The sequence below is a fragment of the Physella acuta genome, unplaced genomic scaffold (assembly GCF_028476545.2).
Source record: "Physella acuta isolate Inbredline_101_S28 unplaced genomic scaffold, ASM2847654v3 ptg000562l, whole genome shotgun sequence".
In the NCBI taxonomy this organism is placed as follows: domain Eukaryota; kingdom Metazoa; phylum Mollusca; class Gastropoda; family Physidae; genus Physella; species Physella acuta.
The window spans coordinates 2253536-2280342 of record NW_026732081.1 but is presented as its reverse complement, the minus strand read 5'-3'; the positions used below and the strand labels follow the sequence as shown (position 1 = coordinate 2280342).

The 26807-nt window shown below is 38.9% G+C and overlaps 1 protein-coding gene across 1 annotated transcript in view; it reads left to right on the top strand.

Moving 5' to 3' along the window:
• The window catches only part of LOC131946479 (receptor-type tyrosine-protein phosphatase N2), a 242185-nt gene that overhangs the window by 27149 nt on the left and 188229 nt on the right, over positions 1 to 26807 (top strand). Inside the window, exon 2 of the mRNA XM_059307257.1 lies at positions 25223 to 25270. Coding sequence (XP_059163240.1) covers positions 25223 to 25270 — 48 coding nt within the window. The remainder of the gene's footprint in view (positions 1 to 25222; positions 25271 to 26807) is intronic.

Sequence of the window (26807 nt, the reverse complement as noted above, 5' to 3'; positions counted from 1 at the left end):
CTCTTTCGATAGCTCTTCCCGTTTCATCGCTCGCTTTAGATCAGTCAGTCTGTGTGACATATCAAGTTGGTTATATTGTGTTAAGAAGGACAATAGACATGTGGATTCAGTTATATGAAGCCTAGTGAGGACTGTTAGGGGTCAGTTGATTCAGACTATTATTGTGAAACATTCCTGTTGATTCATTGTGTTATATTGAAGCATTTCTTGATTCATGTAATAAAAGGATCAATAGCGAACCTGCATCTTCGAGTCTTTCTACTGTAGTCGATGTTGTGTAGCATGAGTGGTTCAACTCGTTACAATTGGCGTTGTCGGGCAGGATAGACTCGGGGAAGGTCACATTAGGCAACTGCGAGCAGGGTCACATTTGGCGCTGCGAGTAGCCTAGGTCACAATTGGCAACTGCGAGCAGGGTCACATTTGGCGCTGCGAGTAGCCTAGGTCACAATTGGCGCTGCGATCAGGATGAATTCAACTAGACTTGCCGTTTGAGGCACCTATAGTCAACCTTGTGCATAACTGTGTTTAGTGTGTGTGTGAATTCGGACATTCAGGAACAGTGAAAATTGAGGAACGAGGAAAGTTTTTTCATACACACACGGTAAGAAACGTCTTTTTTTATTTGAAGGAAATAAATAAAAGGGAAAACGGAAATCAGAATCGAGGAAATTGAAAAGAACAGAGATGAGACACCTTTCATTATCATTCTGGCTTGGTGTCACATGCTCTTTTGCTGCTGCAAGCATGTGGCTCAGTATACCCCTAGTTGTAGCACCAACTACCCTGGGGACAGCTATGGGGCTGACCACCAGCATCCAGATAATTGTCATCGGTATCTCCAACTGGGTTGTTGGACAAATACTAGGCAAAGATGACAACCAAGAGATAGATGTAACCCTTAGACACTGGAAATGTGTCATGATCTCCCTTTTGGGCAACACTATCTGCTGCATAGCTGCAACATTTTTCCTTGGTGTGAGGGGCAGACGCGGGAGTGGTATTTTAGATATCGGAAAGGGACAGAGACTCCTGCTGGCCCAACAATCGGAGCCAGATGAAGAAAGCCCAGAGATAGGCAACGGTGAAGATGACTCTTTGCCTCCAGAGGGACCAGGACAAAATTTGGACAAAAAGCCGATCCATATTGTGGTCCTGCCCAGTGAGTCCCACATCAACAAATTTTACGGGGACGGTAATCCAACTTTAACCAACAGGTTCAGTGAAGAGGTCAGGGCTGCCTGGGCCTCAAGATACATGTCACCAGAGGAAAGATTAAGACTGCTGATGGGAAGTATAGGAGAGACGGTCAGGGCAGAGGTAAAATGCCACGATAAAACCACCCAATCAGATCCAGATAAGGTGCTGGATCTGATTATGGAGACCTTTGGGGAGAGACGGTCGGGTTCGCAACTGCTAACGGTGTTAGTAGGCTTGAAGCAGAGAATGGCGGAGAGTGTGATGGAGTATTCACACAGAATGAACAGGGCCTTTGTCGCGGTAAAGTGCAAGATACCCGACATTGATGTGCGCCTACTGAGGGACCATTTCATCGAGGGGCTAGCAACCCCGATCCTAAGAAGAGAGTTGAAAGAGGAGGTCCACAAAGACCCGCAGTTGACCTTCCTTCAGGTCAGGAACTCAGCGATCCGCAGGTCCGAGGATGAGGACCAATCGAACTGTTCGGTGGACAAAGTCTCTGTACCTGAACAGAGACAATCCCCACCCACAGGGGCCGACACGATGGAGACCATGATGGCTCAACTGTTGGCCCACCTGGTTAAGGTTGACCAACGATTGGAGAGGTTAGAAAGCAGGTCAACAGCTGAGGATCAGGACAAAAACGGGACAAAACAGAGACAGGTTGGACAGCCGCGACCCGCCGGTCCATCGCTCCGGGGGACGGCTGATGGTCGACCAATTTGCCTGTCCCGCTCACAACCCGGACATATGGCACAACACTGTCCGGTGAAACGATCGCCCTCTGTACGGCAGGTCAAGGCTACAGAGCGGCGAGGTAATGACTTAGTAAACAAAATGACACAGAAACACAGTAAGGAGAAAAAGAAAGGTAAAACACAACAAATGAAAAAAATGAACTGTGAAATGAACTTGAATGTTGAAAAGTTTCAAGTGAACAATTTGTTGGTAGAGAAAAATGATGATAAGAAGGAAATTGGTAGACTTAATAAAGGAATTCAAAGTCTAACCAGGAAACTGGATAGGAAAAGTTCATGCAAATTAAAAGCACAGGAGAAATGTTCATCTTTAAAGTGTCTGTTATCGGAAGAAGTAAATAAAAATAGTAGACAACAGAACAGTGTTGGCAAACTAGAAGAAATGAAAGAGTCTCAAACAAGACTTGAAGAGAAATTATCCGATATTGAAAAAGAACTTCAAAGTACAGCAAGGCTGGGATCCATCGAACAGCGATGGGCAGCAGAATTGGCACTCGTTGACCTAGAGAGAAAACATCGCCCGGGGCGGTCCAATGTCAATGCGGACGCCTTATCAAGGAATCCTTACGAGAGACCGGGCGATGAGGAAGAAACGCTGACAGGAATATGTGAGGTCAGAGCGTCAACAGATATCCCTCATGGGGTACAAGTGATGCAAAACGGGCAGACCGGGGTGGAGCACATATCCACAGAGCCCGGACATATGGACATTGGTGATTTTAATTGCCTTAATCACAAAAAGATAAGAGATGCCCAGAGAACGGATAGTGGCTTACAACCGCTATTGAAATACGTCCAGGAACAAAAATTCCCAGGAAGAAGGGAAAGAGAACAATTTGGTCGAGAAACAAAGAAAATACTGAGTCAGTGGGACCGTCTCAGTATAGAGGATGGTGTTCTCATGCGGAGAATTCATGACCAAATTGATGGGACAATACACCAGATGGTGGTGCCTGGACAATTACGAGAAGAAGTGCTAAGGTTGGCACATGACAGGGCAGGACACCAGGGTCAGGACAGGACGCACAAAATATTACGACGGAGGTGTTACTGGCCCAATATGGAAATGGAGGTCAAACGCCATTGTGAGGCGTGTGTGAGGTGTCAGCATGCGAAAATGCCAGTTGTCAAAATGAGACAGCCATCAGGACACCTACTAGCGACAAAACCACTAGAGATTGTGGCTATGGACTTTACGTCGTTGGAGCAATCATCGGATGGGACGGAACATGTGTTGGTAATGACTGATGTATTCACCAAATGGACGGTGGCGGTGCCCACGCGAGATCAGACTGCCAAAACAGTGGCAAAGGTCTTAATAGAACATTGGTTCATCAAATATGGCATACCAAGACAATTACACTCTGACCAAGGAAGGGCTTTCGAGTCAGAAGTAATTAACCAACTGTGCAGCCACTACGGGATCAACAAATCTAGAACAACCACATTTAATCCGAAAGGAAACGGACAGTGTGAACGGTTCAACCGCAGCATGCATGATTTGCTGCGTACGCTAGAACCTGAACAGAAAAAACGTTGGCCTGATTTTCTCCCAGAGTTGGTATATCTATACAACTGCACACCCCATGCCACAACCGGCTTTGCGCCATACATGTTGCTGTTTGGACGGGAGGCTCGACTCCCTCTTGATTTGTTCCTAGGAAAAAGGGAGAGTATGACTGGCTCATACACCGCACTGGAATATGTGAATGAACACATGAGAAGAATTAGAGAAATGTACAGGGTAGTACAGGACAGACTAGAACATGAAGCACGGCGAAGGGAACCGCCGGTACAGACAAAGGACCCGCCACTCAAACTGAATGACAGGGTATTACTGCGTAGCCACCCGTTAGGCAGAAACAAAATCCACGATCTCTGGGGACAGGAGATATGGCAAGTCGTGGAGATGCCTAAAGGAGCAGGTGGCCCCTTTAAGATAAGACCCATCGATCACGCCAAACCGGATCGGTGGGCGAATATTGCTCAATTAAAGAAATATTGGAATAGGCAAGAAGAGCAGTTACACACAAGGAAATCCAAGACAATTAGGGAACCGGAAACTATAACGGAAATTCACATACCCATCCCGGAACCATATCACCATCAACAGAACAACCGCGATACACAAGTGGAGGATAACGGCAACAAAGAGGATCCCGTTCCTTCCAGAAGCAGAGAGACAGTAGACCATCAGATAAGTGGTCCGCGGAGAAGTTTGAGGAACAGAAGGAAGACGAAATTTTTTGTCAGCAACCATCAAGTCTTTCATGGTCGCGCTGGTATGAGAACAGACGGTTCAAAAAGCTATAAAAGTGAACTGGTGAAGGCACCAAACGAAAAGGGTGGATGTGAATTCTAGAACTGTTTTGTGTCTCAGGAAGATGATGTAGACACAGTTAATATGTGAAATAGGTATAACTGTCAATCGTATACGAATGGGACGTCGTGGACAGTGAGTGGAACAATAAAATTTTTTTTTTTACGATTGTGCGATTGACTTTGGAGGAGTGCACCTGCCAGGCGTTGTTTGTGGTTGAAAACACACAAAAAAAGGCAGGGGTGGATGTGACTAGGGTAGGCCTAGCTACTAGTTACAAATCTGATAACGAACGATAAGCCGAGACGCAGTATTACAGTCTGACGCAACATAGCAGGTGGCTTATTGGGTCGGACTGATAACAATCTCAAAGCCAACGCGTGCTATTTTGGGAAACGGTACAAGGAGATTCAGACGGCCTGTCAACTTTGATTGATAGGATGCAGATGTTATTTCACGGACTGTACGTAGAACTGCGCAACTAGTGGTCGGAGACATCGAGTACAAGTATCGATTACGGAGGAATACAAGTACGAAGACGAGTACGGATACAAGGCATAAATAGGAGGGGACGGCAGAACTCGCTCTCTTTCGATAGCTCTTCCCGTTTCATCGCTCGCTTTAGATCAGTCAGTCTGTGTGACATATCAAGTTGGTTATATTGTGTTAAGAAGGACAATAGACATGTGGATTCAGTTATATGAAGCCTAGTGAGGACTGTTAGGGGTCAGTTGATTCAGACTATTATTGTGAAACATTCCTGTTGATTCATTGTGTTATATTGAAGCATTTCTTGATTCATGTAATAAAAGGATCAATAGCGAACCTGCATCTTCGAGTCTTTCTACTGTAGTCGATGTTGTGTAGCATGAGTGGTTCAACTCGTTACAATTGGCGTTGTCGGGCAGGATAGACTCGGGGAAGGTCACATTAGGCAACTGCGAGCAGGGTCACATTTGGCGCTGCGAGTAGCCTAGGTCACATATATATATATATATATATATATATATATATATATATATATATATATATATATATATATGTATATATATATATATATATATATATATATAATTTTTTGTATTTACAACAGCTAACATATATTGCACGATTTATTATAATAAATATTAACACATTGATCTATACTGTTCGATTTTTTGTTTCATGGTGATATTAGTGATTATTATTAACCATGTAACCAGCACATCTAACCACCCAATTAACCATGTAACCAGCACATCTAACCACCCAATGAACCAGCACAACCACCCAATTAACCAGCACAACTAACCACCCAATTAACCATGTAACCAGCCCATCTAACCACCCAATCACCCAGCACATCTAACCACCCAACCAACCAGCGCATCTAACCATCCAATTAACCATGTAACCAGCCCATCTAACAACCAATGAACCAGCACATCTAACCACCTAATTTACCATGTAACCAACCCATGTAACCACCCAATCACCCAGCACATCTAACCACCCAACCAACCAGCACATCTAACCATCCAATTAACCATGTAACCAGCCCATCTAACAACCAATGAACCAGCACATCTAACCACCTAATTTACCATGTAACCAGCCCATCTAACCACCCAATCACCCAGCACATCTAACCACCCAACCAACCAGGACATCTAACCATCCAATTAACCATGTAACCAGGACATCTAACCACCCAATGAACCATGTAACCAGCACATCTAACCACCCAATGAACCATGTAACCAGCCCATCTAACCACCCAATCAACCAGCCCATCTAACCACCCAATGAACCATGTAACCAGCACATCTAACCACCCAATGAACCATGTAACCAGCACATCTAACCACCCAACCAACCAGCGCATCTAACCATCCAATTAACCATGTAACCAGGACATCTAACCACCCAATGAACCATGTAACCAGCACATCTAACCACCCAATGAACCATGTAACCAGCCCATCTAACCACCCAATCAACCAGCCCATCTAACCACCCAATGAACCATGTAACCAGCACCTGTCCAGCTGTTGTTTTCAATCAACTCTACTCCCACTGAGTTGAAAATGTCAATCGCCCACAATTAGATTTCCATGCTAGTATTGATCTAAACAAGCTCATTCTACACTGTGTTCACTCAAGAAATAAAATCACTCCATAATTTATTATCTCCCATGTTGGGAGTTTATGACTCTGTCGGTACAAAACTCATAAATCTCAAATTGATATTGATTTTTTTATTAATTCATGTAATTGTCTACTTCATTTCATTCGTGAGTGGACAAATTGTTGTCGACAAATTGATAAATTTTAAATATTTTTTTTTTAAAATGAAGGCCTATTGAATGAAGCTATACATTTTTAATAGGGATATCGTTCAAAGCATCAGCTATTTGTTATGTGAGTCGTTATCTATCTCTCTTATATAGACTTTAGCTTAAATGCTTTAGCGGTTGTTTTTATTTTTTCAGTGTTGGATGTTGAGTGGATCATATATCATTCTGAGCTATCAAGGAATTAGTCACGCTATGCTTTAGTTGGGGGGGGGGGGGTATGTTATTGTTATTGTAGGTACTGTCTTATAAGCAGTCATTACCAGCTCAAGATTGACATCATTAGCCAGTCAGGCTGGAACAATGTTTGGACTCGAACATTTCTCTCGTATGCTGCTACACATGTGTTTCCATCAGACTTTTGCCTCTCCCCCCCCCCCCCCCCCCGAAGGCACCGCCCCACCCAGTGCCCCGGCGCCAGGTTATTTTGCGCCCTATGCAAAACCTTCTTAAAACGCCCCCTTTCACACAAATTAATTTCTAAAACATATGTGTAAGAAAACAATTAATTAAAAGTGACGTATTAATTTATTATTAATTGCATACAAGTTATAAGTAGACATCAAAAACACATTTTACGTGCTTCTGTCGTCTCAAAACTTTGTACAAATTCCTCCGATTCCAGTTTGCAAATTGTTGCTAAGTCCACGAATCTACTTTGTACTTTACGACATAGCCACCCACCCCCCACCCCCATTAGAAAATTTTAAGTGCTCCCCCCCCCCAACCCCTCCCGGGAGAAAAAAGTCTGGAAAAAAAACTGAAAAACAATTCTTATAGTGTCGGGCTCTCTGCAGCCCTCCCAAGGTGAGTTCCTAAACGGATCTTGCCTGTTTTAAGCTTGACTGTCTTTAGTTATAATTGTAAAATGTCTAAAATGTGTGATTTTGTAACGATTTTTTGTTTATGAAAAATAAAATGTTATAAATTTTATAGATTTCAGCCTAAAATTGTTATATATTAATCCTTTGGGAGAGGGTGAAAAATATGAAAATAATTAGATGTTTTACTTACAACTAAAACTGTATGTCTACTAACATTAAGTATTGCAATCTACATCGGCTACTGATGTAGGCCTATTTGTTTTTCAACTTGATAATGCTAAAAAACCTACCAAACTATTTTGTTTAGAACTTAAGCTCTAGATAATTTTTACAATAGCAAATTATAACTTAAAATGTTGTATGTATATGTAAGCGGTCAACCTAAAGTGCAGGAATTTAAAATGAATATAAAGTTAAGCAATGAATTATCTCCCATTTGAAAATCCAAATTCCAAAATTGAATTCAAGGGAAATAACTTTCACAAGAATAGCTAAATTAACCAAATGTAACTAAGTCATGCTTGAAAAACACAGCAAATTGCTTTAAATTTCATTACGCAATAATTATAATAAATCTTTTGTTTTATCTGTGTAACCTTTGAAAACAATATATTTTATTTGTTGAATACTTAACTGTAGGTTTTGTTTGAAAGTCTAAAAACGTTAGTTTTATTATAACTTACTTCTATTCAATTTTGAAGACATACAATAAAGTGCACCTTTAGCTATTAAAATTTAATTAAATTTTGGATCCCCTAAATAATGGGGACGCCTTTCAAAAAATTCAAACATGGTTAACTGTTTTAGAAATTGCTAGAATTAATGATTAAATATTTTAAAAATTTAATTTGAGAGAAAATAAAGTTTACGGTTAGTTATAAATTCCATCCTATTTAATATTATATATTAATACTTTAAGAGTGGTAATATAGATTCCTAAAAAAAAACAAGATTTTTCAACTAGAGAACGCCCATCTTTCTATGTAGTGTGTTCCGTACTGAATTGAAATCATTTAACTTACGATAAACTCGACTACTCGATATACTCTACTACATTCACAACACATACCAAACTTCGATACCTAAACATATCTAGACTCGATGCTCCAGAACTTCGACACCAACTCGCTTAAATTCACCAAGCTCTACAAACGTTACTCCCAATCATCAACAATTTCACTGGACCTACTACTTCACTACAATATAATTGGATACCTTAATACCACAAGAATCAATACTCCCAAACTTCAGAACTACGATACTTCATCACTTGCATTCTCATTTCTCTATTACCCATCTGATTCCACTCGATCTTCATCTACAAAAAAGCCTAATAAAAATTATGACACTTTGATACTTATGTCTTTATACCTACGAAACCATATCAGCCAACAGTTTTCCACCGTTACTCCTAAATCTAAACGATTCATCAAAACTTACCAAACAAGTACAATAACTTGAACACCCCGTCATTACAAAACTCTATACACCAGGACATATTTCTAATTCATAGTCAGAGAAAACGAGACTTTCTAGCCCTATTAAAATTAGATAACCGTTTGAAATGTTCGAAATTTAAATACCGAACTTATTTAATCGTTTTCTACGTCAATTATGTGACATCAAATTAAAAAGGCAAAGTGACTGGTAAAAAGCGCCCCGACCTTTCCAAATTAGGGAGGTGGGGTAGCATTTCCACCAACGCGAACAAATATAGGCCTATATAGACCTAATTTTGGGGTGGTGGTGCAAAGTTGATAGTTCGTCCTGGGTGCCGAAATAGATCGCTACTCTTTTATAAAAGTTATTGATTATTAGGTACTTTTTGATAATAGCGATTAAACATTTTGCGCCCCCCCCCCCCCCCTAAGGACTGCCTACTCCGCCTTATAGGTAGCGCCGGTCCTGGTTCCACCTGGTTTGGATATGACGTACAGTTCGGTCAGGTAATGCTACGTTATTCTAGGCACTAAAAGCACTGTAAGTTCTGAACGCAGCGAATGTTAGATATTTCCCCCAAAAAGCTACCCAAATTTGAACTAGTTACATACACTGACTCACTGGCCGGGTACCCTAGTGTGAGCCTGAGCTACATCAATTCAAACCTATGTGGATTTTTCTTATGTTTTCAGTTATCATAATGCCAATTCGTGTAGCTATTAGAATCACGATGGGAAAGAAGCAAAGAAGCAATAGTTCGGAGCCTGAGGTTCAACTGAAGACGAGACACAAGAAAATAAAATCTTGTAACAAGGAAACGTTAGGAGGTCTAGTCTAACAACTGATAGCTCGTAGGTCTAGAAGCATGTTGAATTGTACGGAGCTTAAGAAGCAAGCAGAACCGTACGGAGGTCGAGACACTAGGAGAACAGTACGTAGATCGAGACACAGAGAACAGATCAGAGGTCGAGGCACGAGGAGAACAGTACGTACATCGAGACAAAGAGCAGTTCGGAGCTTGAGAAACAAGGAGAACCGTACGCAGGTCGAGATACAGTTCTTCGATTGAGGCACACGGAGAACATAGAGAACAGTATGTGGGCGGAGTCACAAGTAGAAGAGTACGTAGGTCGAGACACAAGGAGAACATAGAGAACAGAATGTAGATGGAGTCACAAGTAGAAGAGTGCGTAGGTCGAGACACAAGTAGAAGAGTACGTAGGTCGAGACACAAGTAGAAGAGTACGTAGGTCGAGACACAAGTAGAAGAGTACGTAGGTCGAGACACAAGTAGAAGAGTACGTAGGTCGAGACACAAGTAGAAGAGTACGTAGGTCGAGACACAAGGAGAACTTCTCTCTCTAAACCTCTTTGCGTGACCCGGAAGCTTTCCAAGTCACCCCTCTGTTCACACATTCTGACGTCATTAGAAGCAAGGGTTATTTTTATCTTGGTTAAACCGGCTCCACTAATTGCTGTGATAAACCTCCCAAGCACGAATAAAAATAAAAGTTTATGTTAATTTAATAAGTAGCAATTAGTAAGGTTAATCAGCTTCTTCTTACTAACATGCGAGGTTGTGATATTGCAATGATATATTCGTATACATATCTGTTGTAAGGGGGTCGTCCATAAATGACGTCACACTCGTAGGGGGGAGGGGGGGTCCGTCATTTTGTGACGATGTGTGATGAGAGGGCCGGGGGGGGGGGGGGGGTCAGATGGTGTGACGTCACATATTTGCACTATTAAAAAGCAATGTTAGAAAACGAGTTTTAGCCGTTATTTCGCGTTTTAGAAAACGGTTTTACTAAATTGTAATAGGAATTGATAAAAAAAACTCTATGTTGGCAGAGTTCTGACAAGATTTTAGAAAATATCAACTGCAATTTTGAGGGGGGAGGGGTTGTCGGCTGAGGTGTGACGTCATTTTAGGGGGGGGGGGGGGTCTGGCTTTTTGTGACGACGTGTGAAGGAGAGGAGGGGGGAGGTAAAAATCGTCAAAAAAATCGTGACGACATTTATGGATGACCCCTAATATGCTTTACTTGGTCCTAGTTTTTGAGTACCGTTCTCTAGTTAAACTATGGCAGTATTTGTTTAGAACTAAAATATGCCCTGTCCTATGATTCTACACAATAGAGGGAAGTCTTATATAGCAGTAGATTATAATGGTAAAATAAAAGGTTTCAGTGATCTTTGGAATGATGTCACAGTAACAATATATAGGAGTATATGTGTAGCCTATATGTGTATGTGCATATGTTAAAAAGTGAATATGTGCATATGTTTATATTTATACCTGTGTCTATTTGTATTATCTATCAGTGTATCTGTATGTGTATTTATGCTTATATGTAAATGTGTCTTTGTCTAAGTGTCGGTGTGTATATTTGTATGTGTATGTGTGCATATATGCATTTGTGTGTAGGCTATATGTGTTTATTTGTATGTATACAATTATTGCATTTAAATGCATATAATTACATATAGAATTAAAATCTGTCCCTTAGGCTATTTCCATTTTCTGAAATTGATATGCACTTCACCGATCTCATTTCATCTGTCTTTTTCTTTAGCTTCTGCACTCTTCGAATTCTCCTGCCGCTTACAATTTAGCTCTAGAAGTCAGTCACCGTAACATCTCGCTGTCGTCTCGTCAACATCCCGTGTGACGTCACATCCTGTGTACCGGTAAACAATGTTCCAACAGTCAGACCTTGACCCTTAAAGATCAGCCGGGGTGACGCGATCGCTTTGAATCCCCTAAATGACAGATCGCAGTCATTAACGGGGATCGATATCCAATTGATCAAAGTTGAGCAGCTTCGGTTGTCTGCGTCAGACTTAGGCTTACGTCCCCTCATTAGGGGTAACTACTGCACCAGTTTTAGTCACTTAACACGTCAATCACACAGACGTTAATACCGCACAGACGTCACTCATTTAGTAATAAATACCGAACAGTGGTCATTTTCTTGGCACTATTTACAATTGTGACGTCCCCTCCATAATACTAAATACAATTGTGACGTCCCCTCCATAATACTAAATACAATTGTGACGTCCCCTCCATAATACTAAATACAATTGTGACGTCCCCTCCATAATACTAAATACAATTGTGACGTCCCCTCCATAATACTAAATACAATTGTGACGTCCCCTCCATAATACTAAATACAATTGTGACGTCCCCTCCATAATACTAAATACAATTGTGACGTCCCCTCCATAATACTAAATACAATTGTGACGTCCTCTCCATAATACTAAATACAATTGTGACGTCCCCTCCATAATACTAAATACAATTGTGACGTCCCCTCCATAATACTAAATACAATTGTGACGTCCGCTTCCTAGTAATAAAAATTTAATTGTGACATCCCCTCCCTAGTAATAAAAATGTAATAGTGAAGCCCCCCTCCCTAGTAATAAAAAGTTAATAGTGAAGTACCCTCCATAGTAAAAATAATGTAATAATGACGTACCCCCCTAATAATAAAAATGTAATATTGACGTTCCTTCCCCAGTACTAAATATAATAGTGACGGAAGTGATGTCCCCTTTCAGTACTCAGTAATGACCCCATTTACTACACTGACGCCATTTACAAAAACACATAGACGCACTTACGTCACACATCCAATCTCCAAGCGCACAAATCCCTCTTTTATAAACCAACAAACACAACACACAACTATTCTCATACACATCACTCACGTCATTCACGCCGACGTGAATAGCTCAATGACGTCACACTCTGACGTAAGAAACGCACTGACTCACCTCCCCCGACTCCGCACAGAGTGTCTCAAGTGTTTGCACTTTTCACCCCAGCGAGCGCCGACACGCGGACAACTCACTACAAAACGGCGAGAGTGTCCAGACACACGTATATCTCATCTATTATTTAAGTCCATGGGAATGGATGGCAATCCACGGATTTCATCCAGTGCTTGTCTCACATCTTTTATTCTCCTGAGTTTTATTTCTTCTTGCCGTATTCCTCTCTTTATTTTTTCCCCTTATTCTCACGTCATCGCTTTTTTTTCAGCAAAATATTAGTATCTCCCTTCCCCACGAAAATCTATTTTCATCATATAATTCTAATTAACAAGCTTCTTCTATCTCCTTACCCCTAAACTTATTAACTCTATATTTTTTTTCTCTTCGTTAGCTTATATATATATATATATATATATATATATATATATATATATATATATATATATATATATATATATATATATATATATATATATATATATATATATATATACATATATATATATATATATATATACACACACCCACGTTTTAAAATAGAACGGCTTATGAAGCCTATGTAAAAACTATATTTTCCCCAATTAATGTTCAGTAATTACCCCCTACCCTGGGAAACGTCTAGCAAAATTCAGAAATGCTTTTGATGAGAGGGTTGTCCTTAACTTTTTTCTCTTCATTAGCTTTTTCATTAATAAAAAGAATAAAGCATAAAAAATAGGACGAAAGCGTATACGAGAAATATTTTCTTAACCCAACCTTCAAATAAGAAACTGAAACATTTGAATATATATATACATATATATATATATATATATATATATATATATATATATATATATATATATATATATATATATATATATGTATATATGTATATATGTATATATATATATATATATATATATATATATATATATGTATATATATATATATATATATATATATATATATATATATATATATAATTATGTAGATGTATTATTAGATATCTAAAGGGGAGCATTTTATACCGAAAGTGGCTTTGTGGAGGGGAGGTGGTCGTGGAATAGTTGACACGAGTTAAGTTAATATTCGTAGGTTCAAATCCGATTTCAACAAATCTTACCTAATGAGGTACCAGACTTAATCAGCTTTTTGTAATTTCGACATGATTCATCCTTGCACCTGGTGAATTTCAGGTGAAGTTTAATTCAATTTTGCCTGCCTAATAAGCAGGTAGTAATCACGCAACGAATAAGTATTGACCATTGATCTGATTTGATGTCTTATAGGCCTACTTGTGCTATGTTCATTGTTTATATAGAATCACACTTTTATTATTAGCAACTAGGAAGAACAACATGTTTGTCAATGTTGTCTTTTAAGTAGCCTAAACCAAAATTAAAAATAAAAGTATTTTAAACATTAAAAAAACCCAGAAATTAAAGATTAAAATCAGAAATTTAATATTTGATGAATTTAATTAAAAGAGTTTTCAAATGCAGAATTTGATAAATGATTTCTTATCTGGGGGCTAAAATGTTTAATTAAAACAAGACCTCACAATCATGGCGTATTTCTTTATAAAATAAAAAATCGATTGATTTCTAAATCAGGAAATCAAATACGTCTGTGGTCAGCTATTACTGTTTGCCTGCATTTTTTTTTATATTTGAAAGATTTTATTTTAACACTAAATCTATCAGTACGTTTGAAAATAAATGTATATTTTATTGCATATAACCAATCATTTTAAAAATGTTAAAAGATATTTTTGAGCTATTTACAACGTGTCGATTCGAACAAGTTCATTTGGCCATTTTGCCTTAGGGGTCATCCATAAATGACGTCACACTCGTAGGGGGGAGGGGGGTCCGTAATTTTGTGACGATGTGAGATGAGGGGGAGGGGGGGTCAGATGTTGCGACGTCACACTTTTGCATTATAAAAAAGCAATGTTAGAAAACGAATTTTAGACGTTATTTCGCATTTTAGATAACTGTTTTAAAAAATTGTAATAGTTTAGACAAGATTTTAGAAAAATATCGATGTTTTTAAATAATGCAACTGCAATTTTGAGGGGGGGGTTGTAGGTTGAGGTGTGACGTCATTTTAGGGGGGGGGAGGGTCTGTTTTTTTTGACGACGTGTGACAGAGGGGGGGGGGGAGGTAAAAAACGAAATGTTTCATAACCAGCCAAAAAAAAAAAGCAACTGAATCTCAAAATTACGACCGAGAAAATGCCATCACATTCAACTTCTTCAAAATATTATTTAAATTTCGAGATTTCCGGTTGGTTGACTGCAATCACGTGATCCTGGTATATTTAGTCACGTGGAAACCATCTTAACTAGCCTCTCGTTAGCAGGGTGTCGAGGGAGCAGAAATTAAAACGCCAATTAAAAGATAATTAGATAATGAGGCGGAATTATTGCATTCAAGACTGCTGTCAACACCCACTTCCGTTTCACCCATGAAAGCGCGGTTCGTCATATCTCTGGAGATTCTATATTTAGCCATGCCTCTGGTCACATGACTTTATATTAGATTGCGTAATGATTGTGTTGTCAAATGTGGCACATTTTTATGGGGAAAAAAATTTGTTACTGATGAAGATTAGGTTAGGAATTTTAGTTTTAATCGTTTTAAAGATTATAATGCGCTAATATAGAGTTTAATGTTTAAATCCTCTCATTAAAATATAGGCCTATCCTCGTTCTAAAACACGCAAGAAAATGATATTTTTATAATTTAAACTCGACAATTTTATGAATAGATCGATTTTGTAAACGAATAAATTCGAGTTGACTTTATAAGGGAACTAACAATATATAACATTATAAGGGAGCGGTGTGTTACTTAATTAAATAGGACTAGCTATGATTGTGTTTTAAAAATAAAGAACTCTTTGATAGTTATTTGTCGTAGATTAGCTACGGTTGATTTTGTAAATAAACTTATTGGAACTGATTGTTTCGTAAATTGAGCTAATCTCATTTTATTTATTAAAAGTAATGCACTTCTCTTCATTTTAAAACTTAATTGCAGATTTTTAGAGTTGTGTAGTTCAAATTTAATAGAAGGAACTAATTTTGAATAATTTATCAAAAGAAGTTACCTTTAATAATCCATCACGCTAACTATATCTAAGTCAATAAATCTTAACTAATCAATTGAATGGAAATAGCTTCGTTTGGATGTTTAATGGAACTAATCCCGTTTGATTAATTAGGAACTGAAAGTGTACCATGAGATGGGTGAAATCTTAAGTTTCCCAACCGGAAGTCGCTGAATAATGAATGAGGTGTCGACAAATTAACCTCATTGACAGACCACACGACAAACAACAGAGTGTAGTCAGGGTGGGGGGAGGGGGTGATGTTAGATGATTCCACCTACTCACCAATTTAAATATTTATCTTACAGAAAATCAAGAGTTTTACATCTGTTCTTGTTAAACATCTTTTTTCTGTTGTATTAAATCATTTTATTGTTTGCCTGCGAAGGCCTTTGGTCGAAACATACATTGTTAATATATTTCACTCACGAGGTGTTATATGATTTTATTAAATACTAGTAACTTAAACTTCGATTTTCGCTATTGTAGCTACAATTTTATAAGTATTGCATAATTACACATCAATTTAATTACCATGTTATAAATATTACGTAGAATTAAGCATAACCACCAATATTATGCGCATGTTTGAGTGTATACATGTTATTATAGCTACCGCTGAATATCAAATACAGAAGTTTCAATGTTAATTCAATTTTCATTAATTATTTTTCTATACATAAATAGAAATCGAAAGTTGGCGAAAATCCGTGCGAAGGTCAAGGTTGTTATTGATTTTTAAAAAATTCTAACTTTTAGGGCCGTCTGCTGAAGCAAGTCACGTGGTTTATAAGCCAATTGATTTTGATGAGTCTAATCTCTAACGGCGTGAACATCGATGCCAGACAAAGTCGTGGTACTGTGGCACCCAAATAGCCTGACTTTTTAAAAAAAGTTTCAAGCTAGCCTAGGCTTCCTTGGTTACTAAATTACTGGGAGTTGGTGAAGCTATTTTCGTTTCCTTGAGATCGTAAGCGGATCAACTTTTGCAACTTTTTTTGTGTCTTAGTAATGGTGCGGGGGGGGGGGAGGCTAAATCTATATCAGTATATATGTATGTTTGGGCAGAAGGTGGTTGGACTTCCATGACCCTTAACGATGTTCTCACTTAGTCCTAAAAATATACATTAAGATACGTTAAAGCAGAACAAGAATAAAAATTACAAATTTAGAATTCCCCAAAAATTTGCTGACTTTTAATAGGCCTAGATTTCACCAATTATCTTTGATCCCCGCCCCTTATTCTGAAAAAAAATGTGTCGAGTTGTTAAAAACATCCGCCCATTATTCTTCCCCTTGTTGGTGTCTGTCATTATAAAGTTGGTGAATCTATTTTTGTGTCGCGTGGATGTTGAGAATATGCAGACATGTTGGAAGTTGGTGAATCTGTTTTTTTGTGGGGATGATGAAGCTTGTGAAGACATGTTAAAGTTGGTGAATCTACTTTTGTGGGACCGTTGATGTAGACGTGTTGGAAGTTGGTGAATCTATTTTAGTGTGACTGTTGATGTAGACTTGTTGGAAGTTGGTGAATCTGTTTTTGTGGGGCAGATGGTGTAGACTTGTTGGAAGTTGGTGAATCTGTTTTTGTGGGACCGTTGATGTAGACTTGTTGGAAGTTGGTGAATCTGTTTTTGGGACCGTTGATGTAGACTTGTTGGAAGTTGGTGAATCTGTTTTTGTGGGACCGTTAATGTAGACCTGTTGGAAGTTGGTGAATCTGTTTTTGTGGGGCCGTTGGTGTAGACTTGTTGGAAGTTGGTGAATCTGTTTGTGTGGGGCCGTTTAGACATGTTGGAAGTTGGTGAATCTGTTTTTGTGGGGCCGTTGATGTAGACTTGTTGGAAGTTGGTGAATCTGTTTTTGTGGGACCGTTGAAGAGTATAATGTAGACATGTTGGAAGTTGGTGAATCTGTTTTTGTGTGACCGTTGATGTAGACTTGACGAAAACAGCCGGTCAACTAGACTTGAAGTGCAGTAAAATCGATAAGGCTTCAATCGATATTGGTCCGAGCAAGGCCGTTGTTGTCTTCTTTATTGTAGCTGTATTGGGTTGAATTTATCTTTGTAACAGATCTGTGTATTACATTCAGCTCTTTAGCAAAATATAACATTGAACGCATTTTATATAACATTAGACCTTTACTATAAAGTTATCTTTGGAAAAATATATTTGGTTAGCCTTAAAATGTAAAGAAACTTTATGCCTTGAAACAAGAAATCGTGGTTTTAATTTCCAAAGTAGCTATAATCATTGTTTTACATTATCAGATTAAAAGGGAAATATGATGTTAAAATCATAATAAATGTAATAATACGAATAGTAAGATCATGATGATCAATTAAACCTTGTAACTTTGGGATGCTGAATGTATAATAGTGAAAACATAAAGGTAAACTTCTAATTCCCCTTCATAATAATTTAAAATCCGAATAAAAACATATTTTGAACGTACGTCGACACAGAATAAAATTCTGAAAATTTTAAAATCACAATAAAATGTCAGAAAATACACGTGATTTCCTTTTAAAATGCCCGCACGTACACGATTCTCTGGATCGATACGGCCCAGCATGGCACTCAACACACACATCCGTCTGTAGAGTTCAGATCTCTGTGTCAAGTCGAGGATTGGAAAAAAACACACACATCCGTCTGTAGAGTTCAGATCTCTGTGTCAAGTCGAGAATTGGAACAAAACACACACATCCGTCTGTAGAGTTCAGATCTCTGTGTCAGGTCGAGAATTGGAACAAAACACACACATCCGTCTGTAGAGTTCAGATCTCTGTGTCAAGTCGAGAATTGGAACAGAACACACACATCTGTCTTTAGAGTTTAGATCTCTGTGTCAAGTCGAGAATTGGAACAAAACACACACATCCGTCTGTAGAGTTCAGATCTCTGTGTCAGGTCGAGAATTGGAACAAAACACACACATCCGTCTGTAGAGTTCAGATCTCTGTGTCAGGTCGAGAATTGGAACAAAACACACACATCCGTCTGTAGAGTTCAGATCTCTGTGTCAAGTCGAGAATTGGAACAGAACACACACATCTGTCTTTAGAGTTCAGATCTCTGTGTCAAGTCGAGAATTGGAACAAAACACACACATCCGTCTGTAGAGTTCAGATCTCTGTGTCAAGTCGAGAATTGGAACTAAACACACACATCCGTCTGTAGAGTTCAGATCTCTGTGTCAAGTCGAGAATTGGAACTAAACACACACATCTGTCTTTAGAGTTCAGATCTCTGTGTCAAGTCGAGAATTGGAACAAAACACACACATCCGTCTGTAGAGTTCAGATCTCTGTGTCAAGTCGAGAATTGGAACAAAACACACACATCCGTCTGTAGAGTTCAGATCTCTGTGACAGGTCGAGAATTGGAACAAAACACACACATCCGTCTGTAGAGTTCAGATCTCTGTGTCAAGTCGAGGTTTTTATTCCAGGCAGCGCTTTGGTCACATCTACACCAACTTTCCTTGTTATAAGTATAAGTGCTTTTGGTGCTTTTACACCGAAATATCATGGTCAATTTATCTTAGATACAATCTGTTGTTAGATTCTAAGGAAGTTTCATTTGAAAATAAGAGTTTAATGTTAGCTGAAGTATCTAAGGCTAGGCAGATTGTATCAATACGAATCAGATTGGTGTTTGAAAGTGTATCATTGGGATCTTCTTCTTCTTAATCATGTTCTTGCCTAAGACACATGGGGCAGATGTAGTAGAGTTTCCCTAACGTAAGTTAGGTATCCATCAGAGCTGGGTGGACTCAAGGACGTTCTACTGATTTGAACCCGGATTCGAACTCGAGACTCTCGGGCTAGGCCACGCCGTCCCTATATATATTTGGGATATCTATTTCTGGAATATCTTTTGGAAGAAGCTAAGATTTGACATGGATAGAGGCTGTATACACAATAGAGGGTAGATGTGCTATATATGGGAGGGGGGAGGTTCTATACTTGAAAAGGAGGAGGTGTAAAAGGGTGTAAACATACGAGGATAGAGGTTTAATATAAAGTATGGCAGATTATGTGTATATGGGATGGTAGACGCTTTATATTTAATAGAGTGGATGCAGTATATATGGGATGGTAGAGGCTTGCCCTTGGGCGTTATGTGCATGGTGAGCCCACATGCATGCCCATGTGCTTTATGTGATGGTGAGTTAATGTGCATACCCATATGCTCTATGTCCATGGTGAGATCACGTGTATGCCCATATGCTCTATGTCCATGGTGAGATCACGTGTATGCCCATATGCTCTATGTCCATGGTGAGATCACGTGTATGCCCATATGCTCTATGTCCATGGTGAGATCACGTGTATGTCCATGTGCTTGATGTGCTGGTGAGATCACGTGTATGCTCATGTGCTTCCTGTCAGACAGCCAATCATTATCCAGCAATAAACTACCCGCCCCACCCCGTATCCCTTCTCCTCTCTCTACACTCAGCTTTCTCCAACAATATTTTCTTCTTCTGGTAAATTGTCTTCTTGAATATATGTGTGTTGTATGTGTATGTGTGTGTGTGCGTGTGAGTGTGTGTGTGCGTGCATGCGTGCGTGTGTAAATATGTATAAGCGTGTGTGTGTAAGCGTGGGTGTAAGTGTGTGTGTAAGTGTGTGTAAGTGTGTGTAAGTGTGTGTAAGTGTGAGTATGTGTGTGTGTAAGTGTGTGTGTGTGTGTAAGTGTGTGTAAGTGTGTGTAAGTGTGTGTAAGTGTGTGTAAATGTGTGTGTGTAAATGTGTGTGTAAGTGTGTGTAAGTGTGTATAAGTGTGTGTGTGCAAGTGTGTGTAAATGTGTGTGTAAATGTGTGTGTAAGTGTGTGTAAGTGTGTGTAAGTGTGTGTAAGTGTGTGTAAGTGTGTGTAAATGTGTGTGTGTAAATGTGTGTGTAAGTGTGTGTAAGTGTGTATAAGTGTGTGTGTGCAAGTGTGTGTAAATGTGTGTGTAAATGTGTGTGTAAGTGTGTGTAAGTGTGTGTAAGTGTGTGTGTAAGTGTGTATAAGTGTGCGTGTGTAAGTGTGTGTAAGTATGTGTAAATGTGTGTGTAAATGTGTGTAAGTGTGTGTAAGTATGTGTAAATGTGTGTGTGTGTAACTGTGTATGTTATAACTATGTCTGTTTATCAACACTTTTTATTCATATCTCTCATACATATAATTCAGTCTTTCAATTAATTGAATATTTAAATAACTTCTATAAACAGGACACCCTAATAAGTTGCATTTGGTGCGTATTTAAAACCACAAATCAACTAAATTATTCGTATAGTGTATATTGTAATAATAGAAGACGAAACATCAACAAAGTGAATATTAAAACGTTCAGCTTTAAAAAAGCAATAAGTCAGCCTTTGACATTCTGGCGAAGTTTTTTTTGCGAACAACTCAGTGAAAGGTGGAAAAAATATACACTCTTTTTATAGCTTAACGAATGTTATTTTCTATGCGCTTAATTAATTAGGATATTAAATACGCATTAATTATTTAAAATCCTTAAGGTGTACCGAAAAAGTGACATTACATTAATTAAATTGACTGGGTAAATTTCGTTTAGGGGTAGGGGGGGGGGGGGAGCACAGCCATCCCGAAGGGATGCCTGGAAGAAGCTCTGGTTCACTGAGACGGGGGGGGGGGGCAATGTTGGGCTTTATTGAATGGTGTGATGATTTGTAGGCAACGAAATGATTAATTGGGGTTTGGGGTTAAGATAACGACAGCGTGATTTTGTATTCTCAAATGCAAAATTTTCTCAAATGATTGCTGATAAATATTTTTATTTATTTTATTTTTTTATTTTTTTTTTATTTTTTTTTTTTTATTTTTTTTTTTTTTTAATTTTTTTTTTTTTTTTTTTTTTTTCTTTTTTTTTTTTTTTCTTTTTTTTTTTCTTTTTTTTTGCTGATAAATATTTTTAAAATAGCTAAATCGATAATTTTTTTGGCCGTTTTTACAGATAAGCTCGAATAACTTTAAAAAAAACTGAATCGGATTTTGTTTAATATCTTGGTAAGTAAAACTCTAGTTTCTGAGGAAATGCCTCAAATAGAAGTAAATTTTTAAAAAAATAATCACTCCCTTATTCTATACATAAATAAAACATACAAAATATTCTATTTTCTGAGCATATACCACAAATAGAAACAAAATCTGTTCACATGTGTCATACAACATTAGCAGAACTACAGGAAGGCATAAAGTTATCTCCCCTTTAAAGTTCATTCCCTTTAAATGTTACAATTTTATTTTATTTTTTATTAGGTTTATACAAGATGCTATTTTCGAATACCATTTTTTCTTGCTATTTAATTTTTATTTAACGTTCAACATAAACTTTTCGGAGAGCATAAATTAATTATGTTATCCATTTTGGAATATTTATTTTGTGTATTGATCTCGGAAAATTTTGTGTAGCACGAAGTCATGCTGTGTTGTGTTGTGGTGTGTCGTGTTGCGTTATGGTGTGGTGTGTGGTGTGTCGTGTTGCGTTATGGTGTGGTGTGTGGTGTGTCGTGTTGCGTTATGGTGTGTGGTGTGTCGTGTTGCTTGTGGTGTGTCGTGTGTCGTGTTGTGGTGTGTGGGGTGTCGTGTTGCTTGTGGTGTGTCTTGTGTCGTGTTGTGGTGTGTCGTGTTGCGTTGCGTTGTGGTGTGGTGTGTGGGGTGTCGTGTTGCTTGTGGTGTGTCGTGTGTTGTGTTGTGGTGTGTGGTGTGTCGTGTTGCTTGTGGTGTGTGGGGTCTCGTGTTGCTTGTGGTGCGTTGTGATGCGTTGTGGTGTGTTGTGATGCATTGTGGTGTGTTTATTTCAACATGTTCCCAAATGTTTTCAAACAGAGAACAAGTCTAGATCCCCCTCCCCATTACGTATATTACTGATGTATTTAGCTACAAGTCTAGAAACCCCACCTCTTGCATATGCCTATAAGACTGATGTATTTAGATACACTAATCCTCTAATAATCCTCCAGCAATAATCACGACGATAATCTCAAATTACAAACAAAATTATTTTTGCAATGATAAGGCTTTGTGATGTAAGTTCGAATTTTATTTTAATGATCTGGATGTTTTGAAATTCGACCTATAGAATCAGATCGAATTCCTTTTCCTTTTATTTTAATTAATATTTTTTTCTGAATACTTGCAATATAGTTTATAGTTTTTTTTATTATTAAACTTGTCAATATTATAAATACTATCTACCAACCCTATATATTAACGGTGTTTAGATAGAATTTTTTTTCTCACAGAAAACACCATCTCATAAATTCGATTTTGTTTCAGGTTTAACATTCCAACTTTGACATTTTGCCTTGTAAGATTTCTATTTTCCTCCAGGGCTTATAGCGCCTGGATATTATAAAATGTGTTGCGACTAGCATTAATTCAGGATTTGGCTTAAGGAAATTCTGCTGTAATCTAAACTTAGCTTTGGTTAAGAAACCCAGTTTATTTTATGTTAGGCTTCTGAACTGGGAATGTGCATTCAGGCGCAGCTGCTGCAAACTTGTCTGATTTTCAGAGAATCTCACCTGCAAGGTGATTTTACATTGAAATGAGTTAAGCAAATTGATGATGAATCAACAGTCTGAAGTAAATTATAGCGTACTTATATATATATCTGTTTCTTTTTTTTTGCGTTGGGGGATTTTTCGTATAATTTAAAACGTAATAATGAAATTATTACCCTTCCTAAAATATAATGGTCAAGACTGTTTCCAATTTCGTAAAGTGAGCATTTACTTTTGACCATGTCCCACTGCCAAAATATATTTTATCTTGCAGATTATTTCCCCATTTCAAATTATATATAGTTCGGATTATTTCCCCTAAGATATTTTTCCCTTCCAGATTGTTTCACTTTTTTTTTAAATTGTATATAATTTTGATTATTTCCCCCTGCTAAGATATATGGTATCATATGGATTCTTTCCCCTCTCCCTAAACAACATCTTTTTATCAGACAACACACCTTGCTAACCAAGCTAGGTATTATATGTTAATTAAATGACCAGCTCCTATCCATGACATGAGTGAACTAGTGGAGATATGTAACAAATGGACTCGGGTTGGGAATGGATCGAATTATGGGCCTACACGTCTGGGTAGAAAGATCTGGAATCGATGTTGGCGTCGACTGGTCCATGGAATTGATGCCGTCGTCTACCAGTCCGTTTCGCGTCTGGGCCCTCTATCTTTCTTGTTGACACAAACGATTAGATAACATGAGCTGGGGAGGGGGCAGCCCGTCGGGCAGGGCGCCGGGCAGGGCGTCGGGCAGGGCGCGGGGGGTTGGTATGAGAAACAACACGATAATGCAATTATGTTTGTGTATTGATTTATGTTATTGATTTCTAGTTTTCTATCAAAATGTGACATTTTATTTGTATCAATAAAAAATAAATTGTATTAAAAATATAATAATACGATCAGACACACGATCAAACACACCTTATTCGTTACTCTATCTCACAGTAACTGTTTTGTTTAATTTCATCTAGCGAGATTATAAAGATCTAGTTGAGCTCTTTTGCTGAAATTGGCATATTAATAATATAACAGTACCAAATATTAGCTACATTTTGAAATTTTAATCAATAACGATCTTAAATTTTTAAATGAAATTTCATTATTTCATTTCAACTTTATTTCAGTAACGCGGATTTTTTAAATAATTTTAGAACTTTTCCATTTTGACAGTATGCGTCTGAACTAAACCATATTCAAACTGCGCTTATGGCTGGTAGAAATGAGATCAATGTCGCTAGTAATTTCGCGGATATAATTGTAGGATTAAGCTGGAAGAAAAGTCGGCCCTGTTGTAACTGGTGTATGACATGCACGGCATCAGTTATATGAGAATGTGGGCCAGCATTGTGGTGGGTGGGTGTGGTGGGATGTCAGTTCTGTGAGAGTGGGCCAGCATTGTGGTGGGTGGGTGTGGTGGGATGTCAGTTCTGTGAGAGTGGGCCAGCATTGTGGTGGGTGGGTGTGGTGGGATGTCAGTTCTGTGAGAGTGGGCCAGCATTGTGGTGGGTGGGTGTGGTGGGATGTCAGTTCTGTGAGAGTGGGCCAGCATTGTGGTGGGTGGGTGTGGTGGGATGTCAGTTCTGTGAGAGTGGGCCAGCATTGTGGTGGGTGGGTGTGGTGGGATGTCTTCACAACACGTTATTTGCCTGGGTTAAATATGGTTGGTTGTCATGTGGTGAGATGTTACTGTAAAACTATTGATGGAATTCTCGTGATGAGTAGTTACTGTAAATCTATTGATAGAATTCTTGGGGTAGCAGTTACTGTAAATCTATTGATGGAATTCTTGGGGTGAGCAGTTACTGTAAATCTATTGATGGAATTCTCGTGATGAACCTATCGCGACATCCATGTGCTAGATGTTCTGCTGTAAACGTTTTAATATTAATTTTTTTCTTCGGTTTTTTCCCAGGATGTCTTGTATCTGACGTCTGCGGAAGTGACGAAATTTGCACCAATGGTAAGTCTTCTTTTCGCGTCGCGTCTGCCACAAGGGTAAATATTTGACAGTCTGTTCTGTACTGGTAGTCAAACAATTTATTCAGAACAATTTATATTTAAAGCGTAATAATCCCTTTATTTTTTTAAATTTCTTTTATTGTGTTAATTGACCAGGTTTTCTAACTTTTTGTGTCCTTTTCTGAGTTAGAAGGAGGTTCTAATTTTCAGAAAATATATTTAAGACAATCTTTTTTCTCAACACAAAACATCTGTGCTAGAGATACTGATCACCAAATGGAATTTACTAAACAACTATTTGGTCAGATTATATTTGATTTTCTATATTAATCAAACGTTTTAGAATTAATAAAAACTCAAACACCCACAGTATAGAAACGCTAAATGTCATGACTATATTTGTAGTCTTGCTTAAAGTGTAGGAAGTTATGCAATACCCAATACTCCCCCCCCCCCCACACCCACTCACCAATTGAGTTAGCTGACGTTTAACCCTCTCTAGCCTGAGCTGTAGATTGAAATTAACCCTAAGATTCCGTCTGCTGGACTCTAGTCGTGGCCCCCTGGGGTGGGTCATTATGATTGTTTTAAACTATTAGACCAAACGTCCCCCACTGTAGAGCCAAACTTCAACTGTGTCTCAGCTTTTTGGAGATACACCCACACACCTCACCCACACACCTCACCCACACACCTCACCCACACACCTCACCCACACACCTCACCCACACACCTCACCCACACACCTCACCCACACACCTCACCCACACACCTCACCCACACACCTCGCCCACATACCTCACTCACACACCTCACCCACACACCTCGCCCACATACCTCACTCACACACCTCACCTACACACCTCGCCCCCACACCTCACACACACTACTGATGTCTACTGTCTTGAACTGTCCCCCACGTCTTTTAGAGACACCCACACACCTCACCCACACACATCACACACATTCATTACTGATGAGGCTACCATGTTAAACTGTCCCCACTTCTCCTACACACCTCCCATATACACTACTGATGAAGCTACGGTCTTCAACTGTCCCTCACGTCTTTGAGAGAGACACCCACCTCCCCCCCTCCCCCCCCCCCCCAACATACACTACTGAAGAGGCTATCATCTTGAACTGTCCCCATTTATATGAGAGAGACACCCACATACCTCCCCCCCCCCCAACATACACTACTGAAGAGGCTATCATCTTGAACTGTCCCCATTTCTATGAGAGAGACACCCCCACACCTCCCCCCCCAACATACACTACTGAAGAGGCTATCATCTTGAACTGTCCCCACTTCTATGAGAGAGACACCCACTCACCTCCCCCCCCCAACATACACTACTGAAGTGGCTATCATCTTGAACTGTCCCCACTTCTATGAGAGAGACACCCACACACCTCCCACACCTCTCAATTTGAACCTTGCCTCCATCGATTCGAGAGGCTCCCCCCCACACACACACACTCCCGAGAGAGACCCCAACACATCGTCCCACACACCCTCACATCCCCACACACTA